Here is a 22551-nt window from a genome sequence, read left to right as displayed (position 1 = left end):
TAAACTACACGGTGTGAAAAATCAAAGAAATTTCAGTATGAACTTATTTTCACTTTAATAGAATTTATTTTTTTTTTTTTAACAGGTCTTAACTTATGTAAATTGTTTATTATTCTAGTATTACAAACCAAAGAACTTTACAGACTTCCAAGGAAACGTATTACCTTATCCCGAGATCAACAAGTAGTATTTGAAAATATAATTATGATTTCCAAGAAAAAAAAGTTTCCTGTTTCGTGAAGTTTGTAAATCGCGGAGAATTCCATGGAAACTGAAATTCGCTGGCTGAAACTGTACCTTAATGGCAATGACCAGCAATTTCCCGACACATTTTTCGGACAGACACAAACACAACTACCCGTTACAGCCAAAGCTGTGTGTAATAGTTCTGGGCGAAAGTTGTCGCAAAGCGGAGACTGCAAAAAATGAAATTGGCACTCAGAGAAATTGCAATGGGGCGAAAGCCTAGTTACCTGGCAATGCCTGGTTACTTCACGTACTGTGCCTGGCAAGTGTGTCGCCTTTAAAGTTATTTATGTGGAAATCTGAGATTAACGTGCCAGCTGGAGGAGAAGTAGCAGAAAGAAAAGAGGATGCGTTAAGGCGCAGATGCACCCAACACTCGAATGCCACTCTGCGTGAACTCGCTGCTTCTATTCCTTGTTGATAATGATGATAGTGTTGGGGTACACAAATTTATGACTCCGCAAATTGCATTTTGAAATATGCATAAAATGTTAGACTCTCTTTGGTTTCTTTGCTAGCAGTTCAATTTAGGTCACAGGCACACATATTTAAATTAAATCAAATTATTATCAAGTGCTTTGCGCCCTTTGACCTTTTACCAATTGACGTAAATTCAATTTTGCATAGAACTTTATGCTACACTTTAAATCGTGCGAATTTTTATAGTTACTATATTGAATATTATTTTTATATATTGAATATAATTTTTAACAAAAAATTGCACTGACAAGCAACATGGAAATTGCAACTTATTACTATAAATTGACTCTTTGCATTTACTCAATTTTCTAGAATATATTTTAAAGCAAAGATTGATAAGCTGGGATATTTAGAGAATAATTTAAGCATTTATATTTTATTCTATTGATCTAAATATTATCGATGAGCTTAGTTAAATTATTTATCATATTTTAAAATGATGTTTTAATATTAAAAGACTCGCAAACTACATCAGAAGTAACATGTGCATGTATTCAGACTTAAAGTACAAGAGCTTTGAATAGATTATTTTAAAAGTCGTTTAACTTAAAACTTGGCAAATTGTTGGCCCAAATTAAAGGGCACAAAAAATGCAAAAGTATTTTTTGTGCCTGACCTTGTAGCAGCTTGTTTTAGGGGTTCCACACACACACACACACACACACACATACACGTGCTGCAACACGTTGTCGTTGTCGACTGCTTGTCATGCGATTGTGGTAGCGACAACGTGTCGTATACGTAATGGGTGCGGAAACGTTTCAGCGTCGCGACTCGTTGCGTTGCGCCTGCTGTCAAATTGTGTGCGAAAATAAAATGAGAAAAGAAAGCAGCGAAAGAAGAAGAAGAAAGTGTGCTTAACTTTTGTCAAGGACATTTCGCAGTGTCTCATTACTTTTCATATTTTCTTTTAACGGCCAAACCAGAATATCTAGCAGAGACAGAGACTCTGCAAGAACTCGCTGAATACATGTGCACACATTGCTGACACTCAGCTGTTGCCAGACACGCCCCTAAATAGAGCCGCCATTCGCTTATCAGTTGCCAAAAGGCAAAACCACAAAATGACACGACTTCCACTTACAATGGTTGTTGTTTCTGATGTTGTTGTCATCATCGTTTCGGTCCACATCATCAGCAGCAGCAGCAGTCAGGCAAGAGCTAACCAAATGACCTACCAACCCAAAGCCAAATCCCAAACAAATACCAACTTCATTGATGTCATCAATGAAGCCCCTAAAAGCATGCTACACTTTTGTGACTACTGTCGCCGCCGGCAAATGCATTGACTGTTGTACTTGTTTTTGTGGTTGCCGCCTGCCAGCCTAACTATTGTTGCTTCTCTGTTGCCATATGTTGCACAGTCAAAAGGACAACTACAAAAACAGGAACATTTTCCATTGACGCCTCAGGCTTATTATGGCAACAACGGCAAAAACTGCGACGCGACATCACAAAACAAAATTTCATTAAAACCAGCTGAAGGTTCGTGAATGCAACTCTTGAAGTTTTTCAGTTTTCGTTTCATATTTTTTTTTCTCTTAGCGGCGGCAGCGGAAAAACTTTTTAATGGAATTTACTATAATAAAGAAAAAGCACAAAAGTTGGCAAGATTTTTGGAAACCTTCAACAAGGTTTTAATGCACTTAAGATGTTATTGTACAGCAACTAAAATAATTGGAGTAATTATACAAATTTAAAAATAATTTATGAATTTCAATTTGAAATTGCATGCATTTAAATATTAGTTTATTTTGCTATTGTCAATAAGAATAAATTCCATTCAGTTCTAAGTAAACTAAAAGCTTTCCATATGCCAAATTCGCTTTACATAAATCTCGTTTATGGATGGATTCAACTATATATTTTCATTGCATTTCCATTTGTTGATTCTACACGAAAATAAATTTCAATGCAACACCTTTCAATGTTTCAGCCAAACTGCATAATAGATTCATGATAGTTGTCATAACAGCTCATAAATATATAATATGATTTTGCCAAATGCTGAGCTAAGCCAACTACTGGTCAATCATTTGCCACTTGGCTGCCTTCGTAGTTCTCGTTGATTGCTTCTTCGTTTGCAAACCAAAAAAAAAAAGAAGAAACTTTTATACTTTTATGCCATTGTCATATATTAAAAGACATTCCATATCACAGCAACTGTGCTGAGTTTTGCATATAAATGCACGGCAAAGTCATCAAAAAGTAGTAGATATCGTAGCTATCGTCAAAAATATGCGAAAAATCTCAGCGGGCAGGTTTTCACGTCGAGTATTATGCAATTTTCTCGACGCTTATAAATATGCACCATTTTTGACAGGTGCATTAACGAAGTTTTAGACACGGCCCCAGACAGAGGGAGGGAGGGACAGCATAAAAAATGATGTGAGTAGGAAAGCAATTTGCTTGATTATATGTAGAACAGTAGACGGTGCTCAGCTTAGTTGTGGGTTGGAGTCAAGTGGACTTCGTCATCGGAACGAAACGAATGGAATGGAACAACATTATTAAAGGAATAGAAGAGTGGGGCTGCATAAATCGCTGACGCTTGACGCTAAAGCAGATTTGTCGCATAAGTCATGTCAAATTACATACAGCAGACAGCTGAAGGAGGAAAGCAGAGGCAGGCAGCCGTAAAAGGTGACAGGTACTCCGGTAGAAGGCAAGAAGAAGCGTTACAAAGTTACAAAATGGATGAAAAATTACATTCAATTAAAGGTGAAAGGTAAGTGTTTCGCGGAAATTTCCTGAACTCTGCGCACAAACAATAAATTGATAAAATTGAAAAAATCAAATTAGAAGAGCTCGTCTAAATCAAATAAAAATAAAAAATTAACTATATTTATGGATTTTATAAGCAAATTATAATATAATTTAAGAATACACTGTAAATCTAGCATGTCATTTAAGGTACTTTGTGATTACTTTAATCAGCAGGAAATAATTAAATTCAAAACAAGCACAGATGAAAATGTAAAAAAATAAATGTTGCTTTTTAATATATTTAAGTATATTTAAGTAAGTATAAAGCAGTGTTGATACGATGTCACAAAGCACTTTGATTTATCTTTCTCGCTACTCAAATGAATATCTGTTTTATTTCAGTTGCTTCCCTTTGACTTATACGGCATATTAAGTAAGTATTCTGTATTACTTTTATTAATGTTTAACTGATTTAGGTTTAAGCCTCAAATATTTCTTCTGTTTTTCTATTAGCTTAATAACTTAATCTTCGTATTTTGCAAATCACTTTAAGATAAATCATAATGACGGAAAATTTCTCATTTTGTTACAGGAAATAGGCAAATGCTAAAAGGCAATCGTTTGCATTCAAAATGCCTTGGCCCAAGTGTCGTGCCATTTAAATGAGCTTGTCAAGTTGGATTTTTGAACATTAATCACATGACCCCAGCAGAGAGCCAAACAGATAGAACTTGACTGTGGTTAATGTCGGTCGATGGATGGGCTTGGCAACGGCTATTAACGCGAAGCGACTAAACAAATTACATTTGGACTTAATGACAGCTAGAGAAAATTTTTGGACTTTAACCAACATCAGCAACATCAACATCAACGATGATGGTTTACCATCATAGTGCATTTTTACACTTACCTATCATATTCGCGGTTATCCTCGTCACAGCGATTATCCTGCAGCTCGCGCCAACTTTTGCCATGACGGCAGGTGGTCACCATAACCATATCCCGGCCATTATGCAAATGGAAGAGCGAGTTGCGCGTTTCCGAGCCAATGCCATGCACATAACTGCAAATGAAATGAAACAAACCAATGTTAAAGTTAAAGTAATCTTTTGTTTAAGATTAAAGTTTACACGTAACATATCTTATATTTATTCGATGAGCATAATGTTTGGGTCATATTAAGCTGGCAAAACACATAAACAGCGGCGTCAAAATCAATTGCAATAAAGCAGCCACGAATGGGGGCAACAACAACAGCTATAGAACATCAGTTGCTCCCATAGGGAAGATCTATAGATGCGATAGGGACCAGAGTTAAGCTTAAATCTGAGCTGGGCCGCAAGCAAAGCAATTGAAACAAAAGATGCTTACAACAATGGACACATATGAGCATTGTACACTGTACAGTTAACATTTTTTTGCTGAAGCATATGGGCCAAAACAAAATGGCAGCAAGAAAAACAAGAGAAACAGCAGCAGTTGAGCGAGAAAAAAGAAACCTAAGGCAATGCCTGGCAAGTTGGAAATACCATCATACAAAACCCACTTATACACATATGTGAGTATACATACATATATGTATGTGATGTATGTGATTGTTGTTGTAGTGGTAGTTGTGTGAGCAATTTCCTTCTGCTTGGCTTGCAGTTGAGCAAATTTCATAGACAATGAAGTACGCGCCAGAGCAACAGCAGCAACAACAGCAACAGAAGCAACCGAACAACCGAACAACCACAGATTGGGCAACGCTGATTTCCGTTGAAACTGACTGCTGACCACGAGAAGCAGTAGACGAAAGGACACAAGACCAAAAGGCACCGAGTTCACCGTTTAGAGAGTTTAGTTTGCTGACTGCTTACTTTTATTTTGGACGATGAGGGAGCTCTCAGAAAGCTAAAGCCATAAGTTATTTGATTTAATCAGCGTGTCATTGAGGTTAGCTATGGATTTGAAATGATACAAATGTGCTTCACTTATACAAAGCGACAGAGTGAGAGAGAAACGTATAGAGATAGAGAGAGAGAGAGTGAGAGAGAGAGAGAGAGCGAGAAAGAAGTACACAAAGGTACAGCACAATCTCCGCTATAAGCTTTCACTTGTGGTATGCCATTATATCCGACTACTGCACATTTTTGAGGTTAGCTGCGTCATTTGTAGGGGAATATGTTGGCATTTACCAATGCCAGAAATATTATGGTCTCAGAGTTAACCATGTCACATTTAACCGTCTTAACTTATTTAAGACGATTATTTAAGTATAGTCATGTAAAAATACATAAAAGATTGTCAACTAACTTACAGAAAGTGCTATATTTATACAAAATAAATTAAAACAGTTCACAAGTTAACTAACGAAATTTTTGGAATGCGGAATTGGAACACAATTACAAAAAAAAAAAAACACTTTTACTGAGAGACAAAAAATAAAAAATTACTAAAAAATTTCACAATTCAATTGGAATAAGAACAACATATTAAACAGTAAATTTCATGCACTTAGTTTTTCAATAGTTAGAAAAAAGGAAACTAAAACAATGCACAATTTAAACAGCTGCTGTTTTCAAACCAGTTCGCATATGTATGAACAATAGAATTTATGAAAGTTTTTAAGTAGCTTTAAGAGCTTAAAAAACGCAAAAGCAAATATATTTTTCAAACTCTCTCAAATTATCAGCATATTAAAAGGAACTTTTATACATCTTTTTTAAATTTAAGTAAGCGCTCTTAAATAAATTTAAGACCTTACGAAGCGTATCAAAGAGACAATCAAATAGGCTCTAATTGCATAATCAAACTGTCAATTTATACTGTCAATGCATTTGCATTAAGAAAACTGATTGAATGCTCATAAAACAGCCGCTCAACAGCTCATCATAATCATACTCAATGGGCGGGCTGGTTGACTATGTAATCCCCCAAATTTAATGGCATTACATTTTATTAGGCATCTGGGATTTCGGGCAGTGTAAATTAATTTGGGACTAGCGTCAGAAACAGACCAGATGAGGCAACAGAGAGACAGAGCTGGCGATGACATTAATATAAATTAAACGCATAAACGACCATTACAAGGACTCCACGCAGACATATAATCCGACTCTATATATATGAAATACTTATATACACAAAATAAAGGCTTTTAACAGCAACAACAAAAAGCATTCACTGTTTAAATGTTATTTATGCGCCCAAACCTCTCTACTTCCTCGCTTAAGTGGGTCAATTAAACATTGATTGGACCAACAATTGAAATAAAAAATATAAAAAAAAAAAAATAAAAGCCAGAACTGTCCTCGCCTGTCCGCCATTGTGAAAAGTCCATTGTCAGATTGTCGGACTGTCGCACAAAGTGCAATAACCAGGCGTACATTGAACCAACTCACTGACCACTAATCCAAACATAATCTAAAATAATTGAGTATTGCCCAGCGAGGATCCTTAGCAGGACAACCACAACGACAATGACAACCAGAGGGACAACGCGACGCCTTTTCAGTCGCATCCTGAATAATTTATGCGCGCATTAAATGTACTTTAAATGTCGCCCTGTAAATGTGTGTATGTGTGAGTGTCGGAGTGTGCGAAAATTTGTGTGTGTGCACGAAAATATACTACGAGGGTTGGTGTTTATGTTTTGAGCAACTCTGCAGGAATACCAGATTATTTTAGTTTATCGGAATAGAAAGTATTTCTGCTCTGAAAAATTTTTTAGAAATTGACCTACAAGCTTTGGCAGCGAAGATTTTACAGATATTATCATAGCAATAAATTTTTAATAACTGTTTAAAACAGATATGAGTAGTGGCATTTTGAAAAGTTATTGTCCATTCCTGTTAAAAATAACTGTAGCTATTAAGTTTAGTGAAATAAAAAGTCTTCAAACGCATAACAAAAAATAAAAACTATTTGAATGCTTTTTTGATTATCTAGAATTTTTAAAGGCAACCCTCCTTAAATTTATACACATTGCATATGTGTGTGTGTCTGTCTGTGTGTGTGTCTGTGTGCGGTCAGCTTTGGCTTCGGATTTGACCGGCTTACAAGGGAATGTGCCGAATTGAGAGAATGAGTTTTTCGACGTCTTGGGATGCTTATGACATAAGTTTATGGTGCCGCTGAGCGCAGAGGTTGTTAACAGCGCACATTGTCCAATAGCCGGCCATTAGCCTGAAGTTATGCAGCAACTGCAACTACAACAACTCTGGCAACAGCGTGGCAACAACTCTGTTCAGCTTATCTATGCAACTTCAAAGCTTTTGTGACGGCGACAACCATGACAACCATGGACATAAAGCTGAAACGTGGCGTATGCGCAATATCTTTGCCTTTATATCCCTTCTTGTGTATGTATGTGTGTGTGTGTGTGTTGAGCATAAAGCAAAAATGGTGTCGTCAACACAATGCAACAGCAACAGCAACAACAACAACAGCATTGCCCCAAGCATTAAATCAGTAAAGACAACAACAATAACACAAACATCAGCATCATCAGTTGCAACACAGAGATACACACTGAAACAGGTTGTATTTTTTTTGTTACTTTACGAAATATACATAAGTAAATATATTTTAAGTGCAGCTCAACAACAGCAAACAAAATGGTCTATAAAACTTTGGCAGCAGAATGAAGGAACATTTAACTATAGTGAATTACTTTGAAGCATTTGTGTGTCGAATTTTAAATACCCTTGCATTTTGATTGATTGAAAAAAAAATTTATTTAACATCGAAATTTTATCTGTTTCTGTTCGTAATTTCTATGTCAACAACACATGTAAATTCATTTTTATGACAAATTTAAACGACTTCAATTGCTACTTTAATGGATTTTCTGCAGAGTATACATTTTTTATTTATTTAGCAACATTTGTTATTGAAATCATAAATGGACTAAATGTAAATTATTCAGTAGCAAATGTTAGTAATATACTTTCTATAGTTACTATTCAAATGTAGATATTAATTCGATATAACCCACATTTATAAAGTATATTTGAAAGCTATAGAAAACAGAAAAGCCTTTAGCAGCTCTTTAACTATTTAATAGGCTCTTGCAATAGCTTGCTAGGCTTTTGTCGCTGCAACCTGAACTGCAGTCGCATTTGCTCAATGGTCATCAGTTGATCCCTCACACTGTCAGTTCAATATCAATTTCCATGGCAAAATTTAAAGCCAATCTCAATTGCCATGCCAATCGCAAAATGAGACCGCATCGATCCGTATCAATCTGGGGGCATGTTGCATGCAAATATTGTCAGAGTTATTGTATCTAATGCTCAGCTCGCTTTTGTGTTTGGCAAAATCTAAGCCAGCAATGTGATGTTATCAACCTTTTAGATACAATTTGCAGTGCTCTGTGAAACAGCTACTGCTGTTGCTCCACAGGATTTGTTGTAGTCCATGTGGTTGTTGTTGTTGCTGTTGTTGTTGGCTGCGTTGGGTCGACGTCTCCTTGGCTCTTGGCTTACAGGCAAATTTGAGCTCATACAATTTGCAGTTAGCCGCCTGCTGCCTTACGCTTGACTAACTGCCTGACTTGAATGCCTCTGCCTCTGTCTCTGTTTCCTTCTCCCTCACGCTTTCCCTCTCCGTTAGGCCCTCCTGCAGAGTCCACTGAGGCGACGGGTTCTCTGCAAGCAAACTTGTAACTTGGCGCCCTCCGACTGTGTCTGTATTGTGGTAGCTCATTGTTGTTGCGGCTTGTTTGGTTTTATTGTGTTTATATTTGGCTTAAGGCATCAATTTGCTTTTACTTATATACATATCGAGCGCGACGACTCTCAGTGCCGAGTTGAATGCCAATGTTGAAGCAACAACGACAACAACAACAAGAACTGCGTATCGTTATCAGCAAAGCCATGCTTGGCAGCAATAATACAAAATATGCATTTAGTATATACGCACACACACACACATACAGAGTGTGAGAGGCAACACACATGGCATATAAGAGCAAATCCAATGGCAAATGCATCGATTACATAATCCATTTACACAAATGGCATTTTAAATACATTTTATTGACAACAACGGAATATCGACTGTTGACTGCATCAACGCTGCGTATGCGCAATATTTGTATATGCAACTTGTTTTTAGAAGCCCTTGGCAAAATGGCGAAAGTAAATACAAAGCGCTCGTTTGATTGAGTTGATGAGCTTACAAATTGCCTTTCCATTGTGTCCTACTTAAAAGCCATTTAATTAATGCGACAAGCAAATTCTAAACATGCACGGCTAAGCAAAATGGCTTAAGCTCCATCGACAATGCAAGGAATTATAGCAGAAGAATGAATTGCAATACTATTTTAATAAAATAAGTGAAGCTATTGCAGCTAAAATAAAGAATTATTAAATAATAATATATGCACGAATCATCAAATTAAGGCATGTTATTAAAATTATTAAAAACGTATATTTTTAATTCTTATAAGAAAATAAACTCTCAGTTTTTTTTATGAACTTTTAAAATGTAGCTTTAAATAATTATGGCCTCGTTTAACTAATAGCATTATTAACATTTTACACATTGTATCCAGTATATAAAATGTTGAGAATTGACAATTTTATTATAGATTTCAATTTCAATTTCAACAGGAAAATGTTTTCTACCATAATATCCAGCATGTTCAAGATACCATCCAAAATGTGAATGACAAATGTATTTAATGCATTTGCCAAGTGGCGCCACCTGACGCATTTGCAATACAAACAATAATTTCTCAGCAAACATCATCATCATCATCATCATCATCTTCATCATCATCATGATATCATCAATCACGCCACAAATTGCCACATGGCACACGACAGAGCAGTCACATCATACAATTTCCGATGAGCCGTTAATTAATAAAATGCAGCCAAGATATTGCTTCGCATTAATAAAATTAATCAAATGCCGAATATTATTGAATACTTAATACTTAGCTGATGGTTTAAAAAAGGCTGCAAGGTGCAGCCAACAAAATGCATAGGAAAAAAAATGTAATAACATGTATTGTATGAAAAGAAAAACTAAAGAAAAATACCAACCGCAGCTGGAAAACCAGCCAGAAACTAATGGAACTAATTGTTCAACGAAAAGCGGCCACATGAATTTTATGGGCGGGGAGGTGGGGAAGAGAAATGAAATTATTGTTCAGCCAGAAAGTGAAATGCCAATGCCAAAGTCGCGACTGCGCTCAATAATTGGAGCAACTTCAATGCACAAGCTTCAACCTCCCAAAGTCCCAGCTCCAAATGGTGTGAAGTGTATAAAATCAGGTGCTTGGCGCGCAGGCGCCGGCAGTCGAACGTGGCCAACGGAAAGTAGCAGACGGATTGATCCAGCCAAAAACATAACTCGCATTGTGGGAATACTTGCATCCATAGCCTGTTTACCAATTCACAGCTATCCAACATGAGGAAGCATTGTGTAAGTCAGCCAGAAGTGAATTCAATGCAAATGTCATGTAATCATTGACTCTTTTGGCCCAAAGATTTCAGTTCATAACTGGATTGTGCCACTCATAGTGACAATTTTGCTGCTGCTTCAGCTGGTGAGTGGAGAACAACAGGCGGAGGATCACAGGTAAGTGCTAGTTTACAAAGAAAAAGGGGTATTTGAGACCTTGCGAAGTCCCGTCTGATCGTCTAATATTGAAAAAATTATTACAAGATGTATAAATCATTACCCAATACATAATCTTCGAATTGGGTAGAGATAACTCAACAAACAACAAAGATTTCCATACTTAAGGTTTCGACCGATCCTATGGCAGCTATCATATAGTTAACCTATTTTAGTAAAACTTCATTAAGATATAAATGACAACACGAAATATACGAAGATCTTTAAAAATAAAAAATTTTCCAAACTATAGGTGGATATTCAGCCGAAAGTTCCTGAGACAGTTAAAGGAATTCAATCCAGCCATTTTCGACGGCAGAAAAATAAGAGCGCTGTACCAAGTTTAATCAAGATAACTTTAAAACGTAAAGATTTGATTAACTAGGCGTCGTGATCCGTAGATCCTCGTAGAACCGGTTCGGTTCGGCTTTTTAAGCAGCCTGAACCGGATCATGAACCGAACCCTTGAAAATATTTACTTTGCGAACCCCAACCTATACCGAACCGCTTTCAAAAATAAAACGTTCGGTCCGAAAAAAAAAATAATTACATAAATTTTATGGTTCTCTAATATTACGCATTGATTTGAGCCTTCGGATTAAAAAAAGTCATACTTAAATCTAAAAAATAAATTTAAATTATCATCAAAATTTGATTTCTCTAAAAAAAAATTTAGTTAGTTTAAAATATAAAGAAAAACGTTGAACAATACAAATATTTTTTTGTATGAAATTGAACCAAGGTTCGAAACGAAATCTTGAGTTCAGTGGGTATATAAACCAATTCGCGAACCAAACCGATGTCTTGCTCTATGGCTCGAACCGCCGAACCAAAGCTTTAAATTTTTTTTTTGAGTTTTGCAGCCTTGGTTATAAATATTTCCTAACGAAAAGAAAGTGATTACCTGATATCAAAAGTAATCTTTCATATTCCCCTTTCATTTAGAATTCAACGTCGTTTTATGTGGCAACAAATGGACAACTCGGTGATGGGCGGACTCATGGGACGCATGTTCAAAGGACCTGCCAGGGCCATGAAGACCATGTTCGGTGATCTATTGCCCAGCACATCAGGCTATGCCAAGAACATGATGGACTTTCTGCCCACGGAGACGACACGCGTGAAATATGTTATTCGCGATCCGCACACAAACAAACCCATGAAGATAATCAAGATGCGTGGCTCGCATAAAAAGCTGGTGAAGCTGATGAGGCCATTGCCAAAGCCGGCGGTAACAGAGCCCAGTTTGCTGCAGTATGAGAATCGAATGCGTCAACTGGAGAAGGAGCAGGAAATGATTGTCGAGGGCAAGGCGCCGGTGAGCAGCGATGAGGCGCTTTTGGATAAATATTTCAAGCCGCCAAATTCGCATCCCAACAGCAATGAGATTATCTCGGGCAAGATTATGGAGTATCAGAGCTGGAAGCCCGTTTACAAGTCCGGTGAGCAGCCGACCTCCTTTGTCACTTCACGGCCACAGCCCCTGACGAGATTACACACAAACATTGCCGCCAGCCATGAGAATTATGGAAATCATGAGCTGTTGCCAAAGCCAGAGAAGCTGGTGGGACATCGTCCCAACTTGGAGGAGAACGAGGAGGAGGATGATGATTTCGAGCAAGTCGAGGATGAAAACGAGCTGGCCAAGCAACAAGGACACCAATACGAGGTGACCGAGCATACGGGCGAGGCGAGTGGCGAAGTTCATGCAATGGCGCCCATGGAAGGCGGCTTTGTTCCCTCTCATGTGTATCACAGCAATCCCAATCCGAATTCCAGCAATCGTAACCATCCCATTAGCATCATCCAAGTGCCACGACCGCGCAGTCGATTTGGCAATAATCTCAGCACCAGCAGCACCACGACAAGCACAACCACCACCACCGAGGCGCCCAATTATCCCGCCGGCTTTCTCAAAAAGTTCCGGGAGCGGGAACGGGAACGTGAACGGGAACGTGAATCGACAACTGCCCATACAAAAGCCAAAAACAAGTCCAGATCAAAGCATCAGCACAGGGAGCAAAACACCAATAAAGAGAGCACGGATAACGTTAGCTTTTCCATGAGCAGTCTACGGGCACGCCTCCAGGACCAGCAGCGGCTGACCAAGCAGGAGGAGCACAATGCCGAAATGGAGGCAGCGCTGGAGGAGGCCATGCATGGCGACAAGTGGCCAACGGAGGTGCAACAAGGTGGCAGCTATCTCACCAGTCCCATTGGACCCAGCGCTGTGGCCTTTGAGCAGCCCTTCAAGCTGCCCCGCACCGAGTACAAGCGACAGCGCAAGGATCTGACACAACGAGGATCGATTAAGTTTAACGATAATCCCAATTTTGAGGAGATGTAGCCCTGGTTGGGCACTAAACGTAGCCGTAACCAAAGCATAGCCAAAGCTTCAGTTAAGCCTTTTAATTGCCTAATTGTTAACATAGTTTTTAATGCAAAAGTAAAAGCAAGAGTTAAATATTTTTATATTTTTCCCATAAACATTTTCGAATCTATTTTTATTTTCATTTTCATTTCGAGTCATTGCACTTTTAGCACGCGAGGCAACTTCATCATTGTCTTCGTTATGGTAAATGCATTTTAATTAATGGTAAATGCGCTTCTCAAATCGTTGCCACTTATTGCAGTTGCTCATTGCATTTGACAAGCAATTTAAAACTTGCAACACAGCCTTCAAGCTGACCCCAAAATGAGAGCACAAAATGTAGGTTAAACCTGCTATAAATTCCAGTGACAAACCAGAACAAAAGACAGACATAAGACATTGTAAGCTTAAGCATTCCCAATGACGGCCAAGACCCACAAGTTGCTCTTTCCCCCCTCGCAGACACACAATATGCCGTTTGTAATCAACTAAACTAATGGTAACAACAACAACAACTAAATTAAAAGCCACACTGCTCAAAAGAAAGGCAGTGGAAACAGAAGGACAGAATAAAAATAAAGAAAAAGGAAGGCTATTTTGTTAATCAAACTTAAATATATAAAATAATTAAGTTAGCTGTATCATGAAAGAAAAGAATCTTTTATTTAATAAACCAAACCTTAAATTTAGGGGTTTCTATTATTATAATAGTTAAAATTATTTGATATTTGCATTGTCACAAGCAATCAAGAAAACGTACTTGTTTAAACAGCCTGTCAAAAATATTTAGAGATTTCAGAAGTTGTTTATAATAATCTTAATCTTTTTCAATAATTATTATATTATTATTTTTTATTGTATTATATTATTATAGTAATTTAAATTATTGTCGATATTTGCATTGCCTCAAACAATCAACCTTAGTACAATAACGATTGCCGTTGCCTTCGCAGCCTTGAAAGATCATACTCGAGCAGGTTCTTGTCCTCGAGTTGAACCACAACATTCTCGGATTGGCCTTATTCTTGCAAACATCCAAAAAGGAATTACCCGAATCTACATTGCCTAGACAACTCGGTCTTTCCAGTTGTCCTTTGCAAGACTTCTTGGACTCCGCGTAGATCACGTAAAGCAACAGACAAGCCAAGAGAAATTGTATTTTCATTTTAGAGTACTTGGTAATGTTTGCTTAGTTAAAGAATATCGACAAGCTTTATATAAGGTAAGATGGTCAAGCAAATGTCTTACAGATGTTGTATAAAACATCTGTAACCATTAAATTAAAATAATTTAAAGGATTACAATAAAATTATACAGATGTTTTAAGAGACAAAATGAGCTTGTTAGGCATTAAGAAAGAGATTTTCTTTATGTCTCTTGCGCTGTCTGGTGTAGGTCTATTTAAAGAATTTTGAGCATAAAAACCAAATTATCGATGAATTTTTACGCGAATGTCGCATAATGTTTAAGTTAAATTCGGGCTTTATGTGTACTTTATTCCAATTTTCACGTCGAGGTCCTTTCACACTCAACTGAAGTCATTAGAAGCGGCAATTGACTGTGGCAAATACTTGAAGTTAGATTTGCAAAACCGTCACCAAAAACGCGATTAAGATTGCAGCACAATAACAAATCGCTAGACACACCCAGAAACTTTCAAGGACATTATTGGGCACGTGGCTTAATCCGGGGGCCAAAAGCAACCCTAGCAACCTGTCCAAATGCCCGCTGGCAGGAAGCATGCTCACCGTGTCCCCAGATCCTCTTCCCCGGCTCCTTCTGTCCTCGACTCTTATTGTCGAGTGAGCCAAATACAAATTAGAATTTAAATGAACAATGCAACCAGGACGGAAGTGTGTGTGCGGGCGGGTGTGTGTGTGAGTGGGTGACATTGCACGTAGCGCGCGTTGGAGAGCAACAACAACAAGAACAACAACCAACTGGCAATAATGTCATGCAGTTTGGCGCGTACTTTGCAGCTATTTTTTCCAACTCGTTTCATTTTTCTTCTTCCTCACTTTAAGGCTGTTTTGCTAAAAAAAAATATATAAAAACAAGTAAGAGAACTAGCAGTTACCCTGTACAAAGATGATGAAGCCCATTAAAGCAGATTGATAAGCTCAATACACTGTTAAAAAAAAATGTGTTCTAAAATCAAGATTTTGGTCTCGAGAACATAAAATTCTTAAATTAAGAGAACACATGTTGATTTTAAAACATTTCAAATGAGACCAAGTTCTTATTTTAAGAATAAATGTTCTTGAAATTAAAACTAAAATATAAAATGAATAAAAATTATTTTTCATATTTATAATTTGTATTATTTTTAAATTTTAATTTATTAATATATAATTCTGTTTTAGTAATTTATAAATGTTAAGTTATTTTGTTACGAGTGGGATTCGAACCGGCGTCTACCTCTTCACATCTGAAGCGGTTTCTCTCACCAGCGAGCCAAGGGCAAACCATTTGTTTGATACGGAATAGTACATATTTATACTTTCCTCACAATTTAAGATTTTCATTCTCATTTTAAGATTTTAAGATTTTGTTGGTTAATAATCTTAGTTTTAGTAATTTGGTCTTAAAATAATCTTTCTTTTTTTCAGTGTATGAATGACAGAGATGATATGAAGCAAAACAAGACCGAACATGTTTATCTGTCAATACGCAGACAATGTATTATACCCCATTTGATTGCAGGGTTACGGGGTATGCAAAAAGTTTAGGGATATAACAAACTGGGTCGCTAACTCAACTACAAAATGTCAAAGGGATAATGGAATTTCCCATACAAAATGTACAACAAGTGCGTTTTGAGTACAAAAAAAGGCGAGAGCGATACATCGACATTGAGTTCTATTACAAGACAATAGCAAAAAAAAAAAAAAGAAAAAAAACTGATAAGTAGTTTAATTATTTAATAGTCTATTGCAAGTTCAAACAGTTGCACATGATTAAACATATATAATCTTTACAACTTTAAATAACGTTATTAACATGATTGGAAATATTCATGAATAAGTCATAGATTTCATCAAAATATCCCCACACAACAACCATAACATCATGTTTTTTTGAATACATTAAACCGAATATTGCATAAAAAAAAATTACATTTGTTACATATTTATTTATTTATTGATTTATTTTAACGAGAATAGTTACATTTGTAATTTTATGTAATTTATTCATTCATTCCAATTATTGTTGTAATGCTTAACTGATTTTTAAATTAAACCAATGTTTTCCATAGCAATCATTGGAGAAAAGTTGTCTATATTTAAGAATTACCAGTTTTATTTTTAATAATAAATACACTCAATCAATGAATAAAAGCGCATGACTCGCTTTAATAGAGTATTTAAACGCTCAACATAAAATGGTTTGCTTAAAAGTTCGATTAATAATGTAATATAAATGGCCATTGTGCGTGTGTGTGTGTGTGTGACAGGAAATTGTGAACTTAAAAGACATTCTATGGCAACTCAATTAAATAGTTAAAGGTACTGAGGTAATTGTTGCATCGTAAATACCAAACGCCTTTTGCTTACCGCTGTCAAAGTGAAATTTATGAAAGCGAAATTCGTTTAATTAAAAACGTCAGACTGTCAAATGATGGTTGAAAAATGGCGGCTATACGCGTAGGCGTAGGCGTAAGCATGGGCGTGGCATGTCAGCCCACATTGTGCCAAAAATGATATTAATTATGGCCAGCGACGCACAAAAGAAATATAAAACCAAATTGTTAAGACGACATCGAAAAGGCCAATTTGGAAAATATTTTTTTTACTTTCTCTCTCTCTCTCTCTCTCTTTCTCATTCATTCTCTGCATCTCTTAAAAGCGTCGTGCATTGAACTCACAATCAGCATGAAGTAAAGTGGGGACAGAGATGCCCATTTAGCATAGAAAACATTTTGTTTGCTTAATAAAACACACATACACACACCCACACACACCCACACACACAGTCACAGAGCAGGGACAATCATGAGGTTCACAATGAGACGGAGGGAATGGAGAGAAGTAGGAGTGGAGGAATAGTACCCGACAGCGTTTAGCGTCATTTTAGAAGTGCGAAATGTTTGCTGCATGCTAAAAAATTAAATATTCAAATTCAGCACAAGCAGTGAGACAGAGACATAAACAGTGTGAGAAAGAGAGGCAAAGAGACAGCTAAAGTACTCGAACCAAAGCAAAACTCGCTGCAACTGAAATGAAATGCATGTGCAACGCGGCTCAGGCGACAAAAATACATAAATAAATATATTTATGCAAACTTGAAGTAAAACAATACCAAATTATTTAAGAGTGTAAACATTTCTCTTAATTAATTAAAGCCACAAAGATGTAAACATAAATTCAACAATCTTCAATCAATTACAAAATCCTAATGTTTTGATTACAAAATTATTTGTACATGAATTATACGTAAATTGTTTATCTGACTGATGTAGATGGATGGTGCCAAGAGTAAAAGGCCTTCACACTCAATTTAATCAATATTTGCTGTCGATGGTCTGTAAACTGTGTTATTCCAATTTTGTGGTATTTGCTTAAAGAATTAGGCACTTCAAAATAATGTTCAGTTCATTAATTTCATTCATTTAATATATTTTAATTTGATTTAGGCTGAAATATTTATCAGTTACAACTAAGATTGTGAATAATACACATTTTTATTAAGTATTTTTTTTAATAAAATTATAATATAATTTCAGTGTTTAACTCGAGTAGAAAGTTTGGAGGAATATACATATTGACTGCTTTGTCGGCTGGCTATATAACCACACACATACATATACATGTGTAACTGTATGTCTATGTGTGTATTTATGGCTGGTGCTGAATCGAGAGCAGTTAAAAGCCCAGCGGTCCCATAACCCGAGTGCCGAATGCGGGCGCAAAACCTGGAGTCAGAGTCAAAGCCGAACCAGATGCAGATGTTAAAACAGAATCCGAGGATGTGGCTGTAGCTGGAGCTGAAGCTGAAGCTGGCCGAGATGTGTTTAGTGTGAGGGTGTGCTGTTCTTTGAAGGCGGCACAAGTTGTTGGTCGTTCATCTGCGTCTGGATGTGGCGGCTGTTGAAGTGTAATCAGCGGCACGGCGGCAATTACTGCAGCATATGCATGAAGTACTCACAGTTTGTAGTTTGCACTTGGTTTGCTATCTTTCTCTCTCTTCATACATACAGATATATATGTGTGTGTGTGTGTGTGCGTGTAAAGTGTGCATGTGTGTATGTGTGAACATAAAAGTTGGTAAAACGCAGCACAATTTGCAGCACTGAGCGGATTTTCAAAATGCTAAATGCAGCAGCTGCAGCAACAGCTGCAGTGCATCATCAGTGAATTGCTGCACTGTGCCTCTGTGGCATCCTCAGTGGTTGAAGTTGCGGCTGTTGTTGACTTTGATGCTCTTGTACCGTGGAGCTGGCAACATTATTTTAATGAATATTGCGTTTAACGCTCTCAAATTGAATTTGTTGGCCGGAACGGCGCTCAAAAGTAGGCAATGAAATTATACCACAAATAGGGCAGCAAAAGAGACAGAAATATTTAAAAACATTTGCCAATCCATGCAAGCTTCAGATAACTTTAAATAAATTATTGTCAATTTTTATTTGAGTTGCTTAAAATTTTAGCCAGTGAAACATTTTGAAGTTTCACTTTCTAATTATTTTCAGCAAAGCATACTTTTCGGAACTTTTAAAAAAAATCAAATGAAAGTAGAAAGACTGATATTTTTCCAATATATTATGGGATCCTGACAGTATACTATACAATATTTTGCGAATCCAATTAAAAAGTGAAACTTGGAACAAGTTTGTATAATTATAATTATTATAAGATGTATAATTGAAAAATTGTACTTTGAAAACTTAAATAGGTCTCAAATCTAACGAAAGATTGAATATATTCATACATAAAAAAAATCAATATATTATTATAGGTATCTGATTCCGATAATTCAAGAAAATTTTCCACAGGCAATAGTCGATCTTATTTGCTGCTCTTTATATTTTTTTCTATATTTTCACTATTGAAACACATTTCGTTAGCAGCTTCAATTTTTGATTGGATTTATATTATTGTACAATGCAAAAAACTATGTCGATTTCTTATATTTGTACGGTGAATGGCTGAGAAAACTGCAAACTTGTGGGCAACATACTCTTTGGGATAAACTCAAATAGAAATTTTTATTCCTTTTTTTGCAGAAAGCTATTCAATTTTTATTTTATTGAATAACTTCATGCATGCCAAATGTTTAGGTCATTTCCAGAAGAAGCAGGAGGAAAAAAAAACGCACTCGAACACTTGAGATTTGCGAAGGACGATTCGTCGTTTTATTCTGCAGCGATTGCTCTGTCAATAGCAGGAGCAGAAGGAGCTGCAGCAACAGCATCAAGCGATTTTTATGGATACGACGGGCAGCAGCAAATCGCATATTATCGCATCATGTTGCACTGGACCGGGCCAGCCAACGGTCTGTGCTGATCATTAATCTTTACAAGCTGCCAATGTGTGCGCCTTTTTCAAACTTATATTGCCGCTGCACGAACATTGCCTGGGGCAGGATGCCTGGATGCCTGCTACTTCAGTATGTGCACACATGGAAGTCAGAGTTAGAGGATGTGTGTGTGTGTGTGTGTATGGATGCATTAAATAGCGGATAGAGTCCATTAGAAAACCATTGAAGCACATTCTGTCGATTGCAGCCAGTCCATATCCTGACTAGCCGGATATGCAATTGCCAAAATGCTATTCAAGTTGTTCCCGCTTTAAGCCAAATACTCCAAATTGTATCTCAAAATGAGTTTTCAAAATAATTTTTGTGATTCCTTTTCGAGTTGTTTAATTTCTTTTAACTATCTAAAGTAGAGGCTCAACATTTTTATTCACGCCCAACCGCACATAAACTGCTTTGGGTATTAGGTAAAAATAAAAAAAATCCAATGTAATGAAAAAAATTGTTGTTTTTGTTGTTGCCGTTGCTGCTTCAATGTGGTTTTCTTTCTAGCAGATTTTTGGCCCTTTTACGTTGGTATTTTGTTTAATTATCCACATGAAAAGTCCTTTACAAAACGAAGAAATTCCAAGCAAAAGACTTGACCCTACACACACAGCAACAACAGCAACAGCAGCCACAACGCAAATGGAATCAAATTAACAGTAAAATAAAAGCAAAAGTGCGTTAGAAATATTTTTGTTCCGAAGTCTGCAAAGTGCGAAGTGCAAAAATGAAGCCAACTTTGAAGAGATAGCAAAAGCGAACAGCACAAAAATAAAAAATTCATATTAAATAAAAGAAAAGCAAGGAAAGTCTGGTATTTGAAGTGTCATAGCAAAAGTTGGAGTAGATTTTATGGTTAAAAACTCAACGCGTAACGTTGTCTGCCAAAGCGAGAGTCATAAGCTTTAATCAACTTTCTATATAAAAACTATTAAACTGTTTTATATTTTTGAGATACGAACTCTACGCAGAAGATATAACAAAAATATTAACAAAGGCGTGTACCTAATTTGGCTGTGGGAAACAACAATATTTTATTGGAACTGTACTGCATTTGACTTAATTTGCAGTCAACATTTAAAGTCAATATTATTGTGGTAATAACATTTGAAAACTTTCCGCTATTTTTTGTAACTCCTTTGATTAGCAAACACAGCCCGCAGAAATTTCTGGAAAAAAAACATGAGCTAAATAAATAAACAAAAGTTAAACCCACAGCATTTTTTGTATGCTTTTTATTATTTTTACGTTTGATTCTCTGCTCTATTGACAGAGATATTTAAATATATTTTTTCTATACATTTCATTGTGCATTTTGCATCGTTTTTTCGGTTCCTACAGTTCATTTGTAAAGCGAGTAATCCAACAAGAGGAGAAAATGGAGAAAAGGCGGAAAGGAGAAATTTAATTAAATCGACTTTCGTATGTCTGCTCTGTAATTATTTGCATACTTATATATTTATGTACTTATGTACGTATTTAGAATGCGCCTCAGTAGGTTTTTAATTTGATTACAGAATCCTTTGGCATATGGCTTTTGTTGTTGCCTCCAGCAGAAAAAGAGAAAAGACAAATGTTTATTAGAGCACGGAAAGGCAAAAGGAAATTCAATTAAAAAGCGCTTCTCAAATATTCATTATGTCTGATCTAATGTTGTTCTTGTCGTTCACGTTGCTGTTGTTGTTTAAATTGGAGTGGGTGCTGTTAATTAGCGCAGAGAAATCTGCTGCGGTTTTTTGTGTGGGACTTTTATGAGTTTTGTATGCATAATAATAATCATATCAAGGAATAAAACTTGCCAAATGACATAGCAGTTGTCGCAAGTGCCACAAGGACGTTGTTAGAGATGTAGATAAAGCGGGAGAGTCAAAGAGACAAAGGAAAAGAGAGATAGAATGAGAATAAGCGACAGGCATTGCCAAAGTTGTACCATGCTTAATGGGCAAAGTTGTTGCTCAAAAACCACTTGAAACAGCTCACAAATTGTGGTTGTTCTCATTGTTGTTGTTGTTGTTTGCCACTGTTTTCTGGCATGATGAAGTGTCATGAAATTTAATCAATTTATTAGAAACGTGCGACAACACCAGGCGTTTTAGCTCATAAATAACGCTGGCTAAACTAAAAATGTGACAATGCCAAAGTGCCAAAGTAAATAACAAACAATGAAAATGCAATAACACCAAAAACAACAAAAACAACCAAAGAAGAGATCAGCAAATAAAGTTTCATTGTTTGGTAACAGCAACCGCACACATGACGCGATTCCTTCACATCCGTATCCTGCGATTTCACCAACTCCATTTTGTTACCCACTTTACTCAGTATTATATTTGAAAATAGAAGACAGAGACCAAGGTTGACACATGGAAGCTTGAATACCCTTTAATTGCCAGTTATAAATAGTTAAACAACTTAATTGTAGCTCAGTATTTCATTTTGATTTAATTTTGGGATATATTTTTGTATTTTTTAGTAACCAAAAAAAAGCACTACAATAGATTGGGTTCCAAAAATTTTTGTATTAGTTTACAGATATTGAAAATACCGGCTTTTTTGTATAACAATATTGGCTCCAAGAATTTAAATAATAATATAGTTTAATTGATTTAATTTATATA

At 36.4% G+C, this 22551-nt stretch overlaps 2 protein-coding genes across 2 annotated transcripts in view; one reads left to right on the top strand and one right to left on the bottom strand.

Annotated features, from left to right (window-relative positions):
- Positions 1 to 22551, bottom strand: part of LOC117782952 (exostosin-1) — a 68506-nt gene that overhangs the window by 36135 nt on the left and 9820 nt on the right. Inside the window, exon 2 of the mRNA XM_034620071.1 lies at positions 4343 to 4495. Coding sequence (XP_034475962.1) covers positions 4343 to 4495 — 153 coding nt within the window. The remainder of the gene's footprint in view (positions 1 to 4342; positions 4496 to 22551) is intronic.
- On the top strand, positions 10834 to 13473 carry LOC117785753. The gene is made up of 3 exons (XM_034623969.1): positions 10834 to 10848; positions 10913 to 11004; positions 11989 to 13473. Exons 1-3 carry the CDS (start codon positions 10834 to 10836, stop codon positions 13388 to 13390), a joined length of 1509 nt encoding a protein of 502 aa, XP_034479860.1. The 3' UTR covers positions 13391 to 13473.

This window comes from Drosophila innubila, assembly GCF_004354385.1.
Source record: "Drosophila innubila isolate TH190305 chromosome 2R unlocalized genomic scaffold, UK_Dinn_1.0 1_C_2R, whole genome shotgun sequence".
Classification (NCBI taxonomy): domain Eukaryota; kingdom Metazoa; phylum Arthropoda; class Insecta; order Diptera; family Drosophilidae; genus Drosophila; species Drosophila innubila.
Note: the sequence above shows the minus strand (reverse complement) of the source record. Positions and strands in the feature narration are given on the sequence as shown.